At 52.6% G+C, this 11,559-nt stretch overlaps 1 protein-coding gene across 1 annotated transcript in view; it reads right to left on the reverse strand.

Annotated features, from left to right (window-relative positions):
• Positions 1 to 10,690, reverse strand: part of ITGA9 (integrin subunit alpha 9) — a 330,548-nt gene extending 319,858 nt beyond the window's left edge. Inside the window, exon 1 of the mRNA XM_046668517.1 lies at positions 10,032 to 10,690. Coding sequence (XP_046524473.1) covers positions 10,032 to 10,216 — 185 coding nt within the window. The 5' untranslated portion in view covers positions 10,217 to 10,690. The remainder of the gene's footprint in view (positions 1 to 10,031) is intronic.
• Positions 10,691 to 11,559: the final 869 nt, after the last annotated feature.

The following is an 11,559-nucleotide window of genomic DNA, read 5'->3' on the forward strand; positions in this document are numbered from 1 at the left end:
CCATGAGGAAGTGGAATCTGTTTCCCCCTTCTCTTGAATGTGGGCTAGCCCTGTAACCTGCATTGGCCAAGAGAATGTGACAGAAGCGGCATGGTTTGACTTCTCAGTCTAAGCTTCAAGAGACTACACACACTTCTGATTGTTCCCTTGGCAATGAGACATCCAATGGCCCAGATACCAGGTGTATGTACAAGCCCAGGCTACTGGAGGATGAAAGACACATGGAGCAGAGATGAGCCATTCTAGACCAGCCGACCAGCCAGCCAACCAGCCAACCCAGGTGCCGACCCCAGATGCATGAGTGAGCCCAGCTGAGAACAGAACCACCAGCTCTACCCAGCCTAAACTTCCAACCACAGAATCATGAACTAATAAATGGTGATTGGTTTAAGCCGCTGAGTTTTAGGGTAGTTTGTTATACAGCAATACTGCAGCCATAGGAAACAGATACCTCGTCAAGCTAGGGCACGCCACCTCTGACGGGAACTGGACCGTGGTACCCCCATCACCCACCAGTTGCTCCTGAGTCCAACCCAGGAATCCAACTCCACAGCTGAGAACTGCTGCTACTGCCCCTTTAACTGCCCGGTGGCCTTGCCTTCCCCCAAAGGAATCTCACTGCCAACCAGGACCATGGACTTTATGGAGGGCCTGAAATGAGAAAGGCAGAGTGAGGTGGTGGAAACTACCCTGAAGAGTGTGCCAGCTCCTCTCCAGCCGTGTGGCTGTGGGCAAGTCCCCTGGCCACTCAACCCTCCCTTCTCTCTAAAACAAAACCCATACACAGACCCCTGCCCAGGGCAGTGGCGAGGCACAGAAGGAACCAGTAAGTATTGGGAGGGGGCCATGCACCCAGGATGGCCCGACCTTCGAGAGCAGGGTAGGATCTTTCATCTGCCAAGGCCAAGAACAGACAGAAATGCTCCTAAAAGAAGCACCAGGGCACTTTTTCTTCCTCCTCAGGAAGCCAAGACCTTGACCAAGGGCTTGATGGGGGTGGGGAGGGCAGCACAGCCAACCCTGAGAAGAGCCAGATGAACATTCAGTCAGGTCCACCTGGGTTCAAATCACAACTCGGCAATCTCTTGGTAACCTTGGAGTTGGTTTCTGTGCCTCAGCTATAGTAGCCCCACTGCCTCAGGGTGACCATGAGCATAGCACCTCGATACTCAGGAAGGACTCACAGAAGGCTGCAATAATAATGATTTTTATTCTGGGAACCCTAGGTTGGAGTAAGCAAAGGGAGGGAGAGGGGTGCAATCCATATGAGAAACTGCTGAGTCAGAATGAAACAGACGGAGTTCCATGTCAAGCGGGAAAGAGCAGAGACACAGGCAGGGTCCCCTCTAAGAGAGGCATCAGCACCCCTTGCCACCCTGTCAGGGAGTGAAAGGTCCTCAGAGGCTGCTGCCCCGGGCCAGGGGCTTGGGTGTCAGCAGATGCACTGCGAGGAGGCAGCTGGAGAAGGAAGCACGGCAAAAGGGCCAATGTTTTCCTTCTCTACCTAAGAGCATCAAGTAAATTTTAAAACCCAAAAGGCAGAGCAAGCTACAGAATTCTGGGAGACTGAGTAAAAGCCTTGAAAAGCCTTCCTGTTGGTTTTCTTGTGATAATGTTCTCTTCTGAGAAAAGTAGGTCAATACTTTACTTTTTCTTTTTTTTTTTTTTTTTTTTTTGCCAAAATTATCACCACCACCCTACCTTGGAACCATAGCCCTACCTCCTAGACTTATCTGGAGCCTGGGATGAGGGCCAGAGCTCCCCATAACAGGGTGGCCTCCCAGCTGCTCTGAGAGAAGGAAGAGGCACACAAAACTCTAGGATTTACAACCCCACAGGTCTCCAATTAAAGCAGCCATTTCAGATCCTTTTTGGAAGCAGACACGATGTAAATGAATACACAAAAATGCAGATTTAGGTAGAGCATGACCAAAATTTTAGAGACCATACATAATGAAGAGTGCGTCTTATGCAAGACTAACTCATTCATTTCTGTACTTGGTATTGACCCGCGAATTTTGATAAGTGAATGAATGAATGAACAAAGGTACTGAAAGCAAACCCTTTTAGCATTTAAAGTCCGGGTGAAGAAGACCATTAGTCTCAAAAGTCAGATCAGAGTAACAATAGAAATAATGACTAGTATTTATCAGGGGTTTACTGGGTGCTGCATGCTGTGTTTCAGGCTTTGCAGACATCATCTCATCTAACGCCCCAACAACATGAGGGAGAAACTCTTACTCCTCTCTTTTGCAGAGGAGGGAACGAGGTTCAAAGACCTGAAGTAATTTGCCAAGATCACACAGCTCCTAAACGGGGGCTAAGTCAGGCTGGGGACAGGGCTGACATTGCGCCCACTCTCTAGGTCACCATGCACTTGTGTGTCTTGGCAGCACCTACCTTTTATGGCACAGAAACCACAGATTTGGTTATTGCTGGGGTATTGGAGGCTGTTATAAGGAAGGCAGAGCCAGGAAGAACCCATTCCCGAGCCTGGAACATCGACACTCCAGGACCCATCCTGGTGGAGAACAGGTACTAAGAGCCGCGTCATGTCTGCTCTGGGGTCTGCGCACATTGCACATTTTACACTAGACGGTTGGAAAGGGGCGGGAGGGACCACCTGGGCTTAAGTACACCCAGGGATGAGCTGAGATGAAGGAAACTCGTTTCACCCCTTTTTGATGTTCAGATTTTGAGGGACACATCATCCCTCTCACATATTGTTGGCCACTAGCACAGAAAGTCTGACTCTGTGTGGGTTTCTTTAATAAAGTTACAATTCCAGGGGTAAATCCTAAACACTGGCCACCCTGGGTACCTTCCCCATCCACTCTCCAAACAGAGTTTAAATAAGCAGTGGGAACCAGGAAGACTCAATGTTAGCCGATGGAGGGATGGTAACAAAAGCAGCCCAGGGAGGTTAGATGGATACATGGAATATTCCAGAATGCTCCACCTCTCCTAGGACACTTCTGTCTTAACATCAGACAGACTCGATGTGAGAACAGACCCTATAAACGTCCCTGGCAAAAATCACTGGGTCCCTGTCTACCCAGTGATCCAGTATCCCTAGAAAGCAGAACCCTAGTACCCCCACAGGTAGCCAGTGGGTCATGAATAAGCACCCCTAAAGGGTGTCACAGGGGAGTTACCAGTACTGCAATTCCAAAACTTTTCCAGCAAAGCAGGCAGAACAGAACCTCACAAGACAGACAGTTAGATGCCTTGAAGCCCCAAACTCAGACTCTTGACTTCCTGAGAGACAGAGGCCCAGCTGTACCACCCTCTCGCCGTGTGACCTGGGCAAATAACGTCTCTGCACCTCAGTTCTCCCTGTTGTGAATGGGGCTAAAACAACTGTAGGGAACATTAAATGAGCTAATATGGATAAAGCGTGTAGGACAGTACTTGACACATGCTAAGTACTCAGGAATGGTACTGCTGCTGCTGCCATTATTGCTACTGCTGCAAATTTAAACTCACAACTGAAGTGCTTTTTGTTCTCCCAAAAAGCAGAATTGGGGACCAAGTGAGCCTGTGGTTTCAAAGACACTAGATTTTTCCCAATCTTGGATTCATTTTCGCTTCCTAAGCCTCCCTCTGGCAAAAAGGAGGGTTATGATAAAACACTTTATTCTGCTTTGGTTGGTGGCCAAATCCACTTGGCTTAAAGGATTTGTGGTTCACAAGGTACCAGGGATGAGGTCTTGTGCTTCCTCTAGTCGAGAACTCATCAACTGCCCGATGGCTCAAAGTAAGCTGGAGCTCTCTTCCTTCTCCCTCACCTGAGACTTCCCTGACATCAGTAAGAGGCACCTATGAGTCAGGTGGCAGCAAGAGGATCTGGTGTCTGCTTCTGGATCAGTTCCAACAGCCCACAGCCAATCCTAACGCTCCCCACACTGATACTGTGGCACAAACGCTCCCCAGCCACAACTGGAGGCCGAGGAACACGACTCGTACTTTTCTAACACAGCAATTCACACACGATGGGCTCGATGGCAGCCATGAAGGTGTGCGTCATCTCGTGCCGTTCAGCTCAAGGGGGCAGTCAGCTGACAGCCTCCAGCTGCAGCCCCGTCAGGATTGCTGTGTGGCCTCAGCTTGATTGCTTCTCTTCCCAGGCAGCTGTAGCCCGTGACTGATGTGGGTGTGGGGGGGAGGGTCCTGTTGAGTTGGCTGAGACTTTAATCAGATCTGCATCAAAGTCTGAGGCTCTCCCTGCCCAATCCTGTTTCATCCCCCTTGTTCTTTCATAGGCCTTACCGCTGCCCCCCAACAATTCTCTTGCACTCCTGTCTGTCTAGCATCTGCTTCCCAGAGGATGTGAACGGACCCAAGCCCCCAGTCAATGTGCGTTGATCACTGAGGCTGCGGTAAGCTTCCATTCCCTGACTGGCAAACTGGAAACCATTCATCAGGTAGCCCCAAAGATTCAGCTAAAGACTATTATACCTGGGAAAGCATTTGACCCCTTGTAGATGCCCAGCAAATACTATCTGATGGAATCATTCATTTTCATTTCTTAAGGTTACATGCTACTCCCTTAAAAGCAAATTATTTCTGAGGACACCCTGGCTGCTTTTAATAAATGTAAAAAACGACATTTCCCCAGACACAATAAGAGTTATCAGAAGAAGACCATTTCCTGAGCAGCAGCACATCACCAGGGAATCAGAGCTGGCTGGGGCCCGGCCCTTCACACCCTCACACTCAGGGCTGTTAGTGACTGGCTGAGAAGAGTCTGTCTTCTTGCCCTGGAAGGTTCTCCCTTGGGCAAGACAGCTGCCTCTGCTCCAGCCAGCTTTCAGCACTAGCTCAGGAAACAGCACCCTCACCAGCTTCTCAAGAGCTTCAGAGAACTCCCCGGAAACCTCGAGAGACGTTTTCTGGGTGCCTTTAGAACTTGGGCCTCATACACATGTGATCCCTTCCTGGGAGCTTGAGAAAGGCTCTGCAGGGCCAGTGAGAACCAGGAACAAGGTCTGAAAACGCTATTCGCAGAAAATCCAGATGGGGAAGTGGAGCTACATGCCCGCCTGAGAGCCTGGCATGGGACAGAAGAAGCCGGCAGAGACGTCCACCACAGAGGTTATGAGAAGGCACAGCTGCCACCGCCATTTCTGGTGTCTCCTCACAAAGACTGGAGGGAGGGGGGAGGTCATGGTCCCAGGGTCCCTCTTCTAAAGGTTTTACCCTCACAAGGTCTCTCCTCTGCCCCTCTGAACAACCAATGACTGCCCAAGGACAAGCCTCTCCCTCATCAGAGCCCATATCTTATAGTTGGCCTGAGACAAGAGTAGAACCCCAAGATCTTCCCACCCATCAGATTGTGAGTAGATTTCTCATTCTTGAGTCCCTACCCCTTAGCACAGAAGAGGCACTCCAATGTTTGAGAAATGAAAAGAGAAAGAATTCAGCCTCTTTGCCTGTCCACTATTAGTTTTCAGTTAAATTTAAGCACGCCTGTTTGTTTTAATATTCAAATATGCCAAGGGTTGACTTTTCTTTTTCTTATATCACCTTTTGATCTTTGTCTAGTCCTGTAAGAGTTAAGTCATTGCTTTAAACCAGCGCTGTCCAGGAGAAATTTCTGTGATGATGAAAATGTTCTGTGTGCTGTCCAATACAGTAGCCGCTAGCCATATGTGGCAATTGAAAACTTGAAACGTGGCTAGTACGACTGAGGAACAGCACTCTTAATTCTATTTGCTTGTAATTAATTTTAATTTAAATAGCAATACATCTGGCTAGTGGCAACGACACTGGCAGTGCAGAACTGTCTGGCTTGTTCTTTTAACTCTCAGCCTTAATGCAAATTGAGGATGCTGCGTTCTCCTTGGCTCTGAATTGCCTCCTATTCCTCACTGAATGATGCTCTGACAACCTTAACAAAGCAAAAAGCCGGCGCGTCTTCCATTTCCGAGCACTTGCTCTGTGCCTGAGCACAGCCATCTTGATGTGTCCCAGGAGATGGAGCAGGAAGCACATCGCCAGAAAGGAAGCCAGTGCACCCCACCACCTCAGACTCCAGGACGTCTGGGGCAGAGAGGAAGGAGGGAAGGGGAGGGGTGTGAAAGAAACCCACTCTGGGGGCTGGACGCCAGCCGGGCTGCATTTATTTATATCACAGGGTGTCACAGTTGTCTGCCCTGCAGCTGAGGAACAGGTCCATGTCTAAGGGAAGGGACAGAAACAGGCTTTGTCCATGTTCCCTGGCACCCACTGCTGTTGTTCAAAGGGTGCGAGAAGACCCGGGGGGTGGAAAGTAGAGGAGAGGAAAATAGCTCTGGGCAGTCAGACACCCTCTGGGTGTCCCTGGAAAAGAGGAAACTGAGTCACTTGCATGTTTGAATCCAAACCATACAAATGACATCTGTAACACCGCCTAAGTTATTCTGGCCCACCTCGCCACAGGGACAACTCTCACTGCCCAGAGCACATCAACAGAGGGACCAGTCAAGCCAAACGCTTTGAGAGAGGCTGGGTCTAGGGCTCTGTTCTCAACGCAATGTGAGTGCAGAAGCCCCCAGCGCTCAGAAAGCAAGGTCACTCCCATCCCTTACACAAACGCAGGACTTTCTGATCAGTGACAATTTGGGTTTAAGAAGAACTGCTAGGAACACTCAGTTACAGGATTAGAGAAGCGCCAGTTCTCCTGACAGAGCACATATGCGTGCTTGGCGATGTGCGTCTGGGACCCCTTAACACCGGGAACCCTCTGCTCTGCCACCCACAGAGCCCACGCTGACCCTGGAGCCTGGACCCTGCCCCTCCAGCACATTCTTCTCAATCCCTCACCCTACATACAACAAATCCTTTCACCTGTAAAAAATGTTTAATTAGCATGAAGCAAACTTACTAAGCCACTAATATTGAATTAAGAAGCTAAAGAGGAATTTCTTTGCAAGAAGAAAGACACCTGATAACAGGGCTTAATTAACATTTGCCTTCTTTTCCTTTGAGAGTTTCAATATGTTACTTTTCCTTCTCACGTCCATCACTTACCTTCCCACTCATTTTGACTGTCTGTGACCTTTTTAAGTACCCCCTCATGCAGGCTGCTATGCTCTTCTATTGCACTGGGGCCGCCGTTTGGTAAGTTACTCCAAAACTCCAGTGCCTGAGGAAGCTAATTCATTTCTCGAAAGTACACACTTTAGCTTCACCAACCCTTTGGAAATGCATGGAAAATGCCTTAAGACCTCCCTCCTCTCTGACCCAGCAATTCTAAGCCCAGGAATTTACTCGAAGGAAATAATAAAGGATGTCCGCAAGACTCTAGTTAAAAGGATGTTTACCCCCGCTGCTGTTTATAATCGTGAATAATTGGAAACAACCTACACATCCCTCAAGCAGGGCCAAAAGATCCAGGGCCCAGGGGCTGCCGGGTAGAAAGAGACCAACAATTGGTCACTAAGTCAATCAACCAACTCCAGAGCTGAAAGTTAAGGCAGAGACCTAGAGTAGGTCCAGGTTCCACAGGGCCTGAATCTTCTCAATTTAGGGTGACTATCTTTAAGAAAACTAATACAAAATTCAGTATAAAATTAGACACAGAGCCTTAGTAGGGGTCCACTCAAGTAAGAGACCTTTGACGGAAGTTTCTTTAGTCTTGCAGTAAGTCTAGCCTCTAGAAAAAGGAGAAAGGAAGAGAGGTTGGAAGTCTCCTGCATCAAAGGCCACGGTTTACCAAGACGGGGCTACATAATCAGAGAATAATGTTCAAGGTCTAGGACAAGAATACTGGGGGGAAAGGGAGAGGAGAGAAAAGGGATAGGAAAATACTTGGAAAAAGCAGCAAGAGGAAGAAATCAAGGAGATAAGCAAAAACTAAGACGAAATTAAGGCGGGGGGGGGAGGGAAAGAGAAAATCTGCTTTAAAAACATTTCCAGAGAGCTTAGTTGGTACCTGAAAAACTACAGGGACAAGCGCTCCAATAGAAAAAGCGGCCCGCTCAGTGTCAGAAGCAGAGGGGACTTCTGAGACCAGCAGCCTGGCTGCACAGCTTCCTAAGGCCGCCTGAAATACCTGCCCCACACCTGCAGTGGCACCAAGGTCATGCACCAGCAGCAGCGTCCAGTTCCACACCCTCTCTGCCGTTTATCCTGGGTGCCGAGCTGAAGGCCAGACCGTCTTTCCCTGCACTTGCCAGCGCTAGTCCCATTGCACAGCTGTTCCTCATCCCCTTTTTAAAATAAAGCAGGCTCAGCTCTTTTCCCAGGTCAGATCTGCTCTTGACTACCCCCAGTAGTTCCCCTGCTGGGGCAGCTCTGACCTGTGGCCCATCCAAACCCAGGTGATAGGGTCCTGGTACCCCTCCCTCCTCAAAGAGCTTCAAGAGCTCCCAGGCACACAAGCCCCGCAGCTGCCGATCCCACAGCGCACTCCAGCTCCCCTGCCTGCCTCCCTCAGTAGCCCCCTGCCCGGAGCAGCCCTTCTATTTTTGACAGCTCTCCCCACATGCTTTGTGCCAAGGTCACACAGCCCCAGAGTGCAGCCTAGGATTCTGGGATGCCTTCTCCAATTGCTTCTGCCCAGGCTGCCTTCTCTACCAAATCCAAAACCCACCGTGGACTCTGGGCGTGGGGGACACAGAAAAGGTGTTCAGCCTGCTTTGCTTTAAAAAGGGGATTCAGCAAGTGCAGGAATACACAGTCTGGCCTTAAACTCAGCAACTGGGGTAAAGGCAGGGAGGGAGATGTGGAACTGGAGAGGAGCTACACACGGACTTACAACTGGTTCTCTAGGAGGCAGCTCTCCTGAACAGCACAATTGTTAACGGGCTGGCTGGTCACAGAGTCCCCACTTTTCCAGCAATGCTTGAGGACTCAGATCTGCAAACCCTCCCTTTTCCATCAGCCTCTGTCCAAGTCAGAGCAGTGACTCTCTGGCAGCACGACATGCTAGAACACACACCTCACTGACCTAGCCCCCAGCCTGCAACCCCTAAGGATGCTCACACTAAGGTTGGTGACCACACAATAAAACCAATCCCAGACTGCTTGTTACCCAGGCTGGGGCATGACCTTAAATAGGGGAATGATCCCAGTCAAACTCTCTTTGATGAAGAGGTAACCCTTGTGTGGCTGTTTCATCCCTCTTGTCCACCCGAAAGGGTCAAGGAGGGACCAGTCTCCCCTCCTTTGGGGCTGGACACCCAAGCTTTACACCCCTTAGCTCATGGTGCTCAGTGGGGGAAGCTCCCACCCCTTGCGATTCTTAGGGGGACACTCAGGGGGCAACTAGCCTCGTTGACCTCTACAGAACCACATCCCTCTCCTAAGGCTCCTGGTGCTTGTCTCCAGCCCACCTATGTGAAATAAGGCCCAAACTGCCCCAGAAATCACCCACTGGCCTCAGCACTCAGGGTCCTGGTCCACCCTCCTTCCCCGCATCCTGGACCCTCTCAGCCCGCTTCCGCAGAGGGCTTTGGGGGGGGGGGGGGGGGGACATCTGGGCTCCACTGCGCCCCTCTGGTTCCCAGACACTTGGCCTCTGGGGAGCCCCACTTCCCCCACACGCGCACACAGCCTATTGCCCTCACATCCCCAGTTACTCAGCTTCCTGCGCTCAGAGGCGCCGGAGAGGCGGGTGGGGTGTCAGAGTTCCCCAAAACGGAGGAGTCTGCACCCCGTGTCTCCTGGGGCGTGCGGCGTTCAGGGTGCCAGCCGGGCCAGCAGCGGCCCCTCGGAGACATAGGAGCCAAGTTACTTTGCGACCAACACAGTTAAGCCGAGTCTGGCGGGGAGGCCGAGGGGGTCAACGCCAGCGATTCTCTCGTACACTCGGGGCTGGGACCCCGGGGATGCGCCCGGCCCGGTCCCTCCGACTCTGGGCGCCCCCGGGGACCCGCGTCCCCCGTCCTCCTCGCCTTTCCTCTGCGGCCGAGCTGCGCGCAGCGGAGACATTTAAATCGCCCCCTCGGGACGGCGGCGTGGAGGAGGCCGGAAAGGCGGCGGCGGCGGCCGGCCGGGGGCTGGGGCCCGGGCGGCGGGCCGGGGTCGGGGAGCGGGAGGGCACTCACCAGCGCGTGTTGTCGTGGAAATGCTCCAGCACCGCGTAGCCGAAGAAGGAACCGGCGGGCCCCTGGAAGCGCACGGGGCGCTGCGGGTCGAGGTTGTAGGCGCCCGCGGGGGTCCCCGCGGCCACCAGCGCCAGGAGCAGCGCGCGGAGTCCCCCGGCGCCCCTCCGCGCCGCCGGGCCGCCCATCCCCAGCCGGCCGCCGCCCTCCCCTCTGCCCCGCGAGCAGGGCGCCGAGCGCACCGGCGGCGGGGCCGCGGGGTCCGCCGACGGCCGGGAGGCTCCCGGGGCTGGAGCTCTGCACTCGGGCACGGGCGGGATGCGGCGCCGGGCCGGGGGCGGTAGGCCGAGCGGACGCCGAAGGCGAGCACACGGCCGGCCCGGAGCGGGCGGCGTCCTCAGTCCAGCCGAGAAGTCTGCGCGCTCGGCGAGCGGGTCCCGGGCCGGGCGGCTCTGGACTGCGGAGAGGCGCGCCCGCGGGGTGGGCGGCCTGGGCTGCCGGCGGCGGGACGGCGCAGCGGCGCCCCCTGCGGGCCGCGAGCCCCACGCGCCTAGCTGGCCGGAGAGAGCGCGGGACCCGCCAGGAAGCCTCCGGCGGCCCCACCTCCCCGCCGCGCCCTGGGCGCTTGGGGTCCCGGCGACCCTAATCCTCTCCACAGCTGCGAGTTCTGCCGGCCCTGCTAGGTCTGTTTGCGTCTCTCCTTCCCTCTCAGTCTCACGCTCACACCAAGGACCAAAGGAAGCCTGTGAAGGATCGAGTTTAGATTCTAGCCCTGCCCATCTACTGCCCCTTCACCCAGCTGTGAGATAACCTGCAGGAGGCAAGCACTCAGTAAACGCCAGCTGTAGTTGTTAATAACAGTAGCCACGTGGGAGTGCGCAGAGTATCCCTCCAGGTTATACTCACCGGTCTTCTACACCATTGATCCCTAAGGGTGGTCTCCGCACCAGCAGCATCAAAGTCACCTGGGAACCGGTTAGAAATGCAGACCAGTAGGTCCCACTGGAGCCCTACCGAATCAGAAGCTCTGGGGGTTGGGGCCCAGTTGTGAGTGTATCTAATTGTGACAAGATACACATAACATAGAATTTACCACCTTAATCATCTTTAAGTGTAGAGTTTAGCGGCATTAAGTACAATTTACAATGTTGCGCACGCACCGCCACCAGTCTCTAGAACGTTTTTATCTTGCAAAACTGAAACTCTATATCCGTAAAACAATGACTCCCCATTTCTCCCCCGCCCCCCAGCCCAGGCAACCACCTTCTCCTTTCTGTCTGTGAATTTGACTGCTCTAAGCACCTCACGTGAGTGAAATCATACAATATTTGTCTTCTTGTGATCGACTTATTCCACTTGGCATAATGCCCTCAAGATTCATCTACTTTATAGCGTGTGTCAGAATGTCCTTCCTTTTTAAGGCCGAATAATATTCCATCATGTATGTACCACATTTTCTTTATCAGTCCCTTGGTGGACACTTGGTTTGCTTCCACCTTTTGGCTATTGTGACTAATACTGTTACGAACCT

Source organism: Equus quagga, chromosome 1, assembly GCF_021613505.1.
Source record: "Equus quagga isolate Etosha38 chromosome 1, UCLA_HA_Equagga_1.0, whole genome shotgun sequence".
NCBI classification, from domain to species: domain Eukaryota; kingdom Metazoa; phylum Chordata; class Mammalia; order Perissodactyla; family Equidae; genus Equus; species Equus quagga.